Source organism: Wasmannia auropunctata, unplaced genomic scaffold, assembly GCF_000956235.1.
Source record: "Wasmannia auropunctata unplaced genomic scaffold, wasmannia.A_1.0 LD283957.1, whole genome shotgun sequence".
NCBI classification, from domain to species: domain Eukaryota; kingdom Metazoa; phylum Arthropoda; class Insecta; order Hymenoptera; family Formicidae; genus Wasmannia; species Wasmannia auropunctata.
The window spans coordinates 1-976 of NW_012078933.1; the positions used below are offsets into that span (position 1 = coordinate 1).

General features: G+C 31.2%; 1 protein-coding gene across 1 annotated transcript; it reads right to left on the minus strand.

The window, feature by feature from the left end:
• Nucleotides 1–253: 253 nt before the first annotated feature.
• LOC105461570 lies at nucleotides 254–969 on the minus strand (the record flags this gene model as incomplete). Its single annotated transcript, XM_011708070.1, has 2 exons — nucleotides 836–969; nucleotides 254–654 (listed from the first exon to the last, which is right to left on the minus strand). Coding segments are annotated over exons 1-2 (497 nt in total), but the record flags the coding sequence as incomplete, so codon positions are not given.
• Nucleotides 970–976: the final 7 nt, after the last annotated feature.

The following is a 976-nucleotide window of genomic DNA, read 5'->3' on the forward strand; positions in this document are numbered from 1 at the left end:
GTGTGCTCTTCCGATCTGGTTAAACGGTTTTTAAAAAGAAATTTTGGTTTCTATGTCTAATCAAATACTTGGCAATTTGTATGATCTCATATTTGTTTTTGAACAATTTTTATTTGTTAAAATAATATTTTTGGTTTAGGAAGAATGTAACGTACGATACTTTTTTATATACTTGGCGTAATCTTTTTCTTTTTTTAAAAAAGAGTTTTGGTAAGATAAGTTTATTTATTGTAGAAAAAGATAGATACGATACCTGTTTGGTATCCAAAAGACAATGTTTCTCAAAGAATTATTTAGAATACGAACTTTTTCCGGTCCGCGCACATTGCTAAACCCCATCGTGCAGTCACTTAAACGAGAAATCTGCATAAACATTTTTGCCGGTAATAGCGCGGACAGATACTTCATGAACCAATAATTAAGCAAAATGTCTGAACGTTTTCTGAGCTCGTTATTTGCTCTTGTAATATCTTGAAGACGCTTAAAAAACTGAGAATCCCGATTTGGCTCGACGATTGTTTGCCCATTCGCATTGGAGATACAAATTCGCAAAACAGCAGCCGAAAAGTTGTTATCTAATGTTAAATTTTTGCCAGGTATTGCCATTCTTACTGGGAAACCAACTGTTAATGCATCGGGAGCTGTTTTCTTGATCTACGATAATATAATACGATAAGAAAAATGATAATAGTAAAACAAGTTTAAATGCAGATTGATGCATATAAATGTGGAAAAAAATTTTTATCTTCTCATTTTCTAGATATTATTTAAACATATTTTTGAATGAAGTTCTTTAGACTTATTGTTGCTTGAAAGTTGCTTTATATATACTTACGCTTAAATGATATTTGTGTACACTAGCGGAAAAAGCTGCCAATACAATATCTTCAAATTTGGAACCTGTATGTTTTCTTATTTCGCGAATTTTCATTAAAAGATTCAATGATTTATCATTTGTCACGTTATCCAGCCAGTA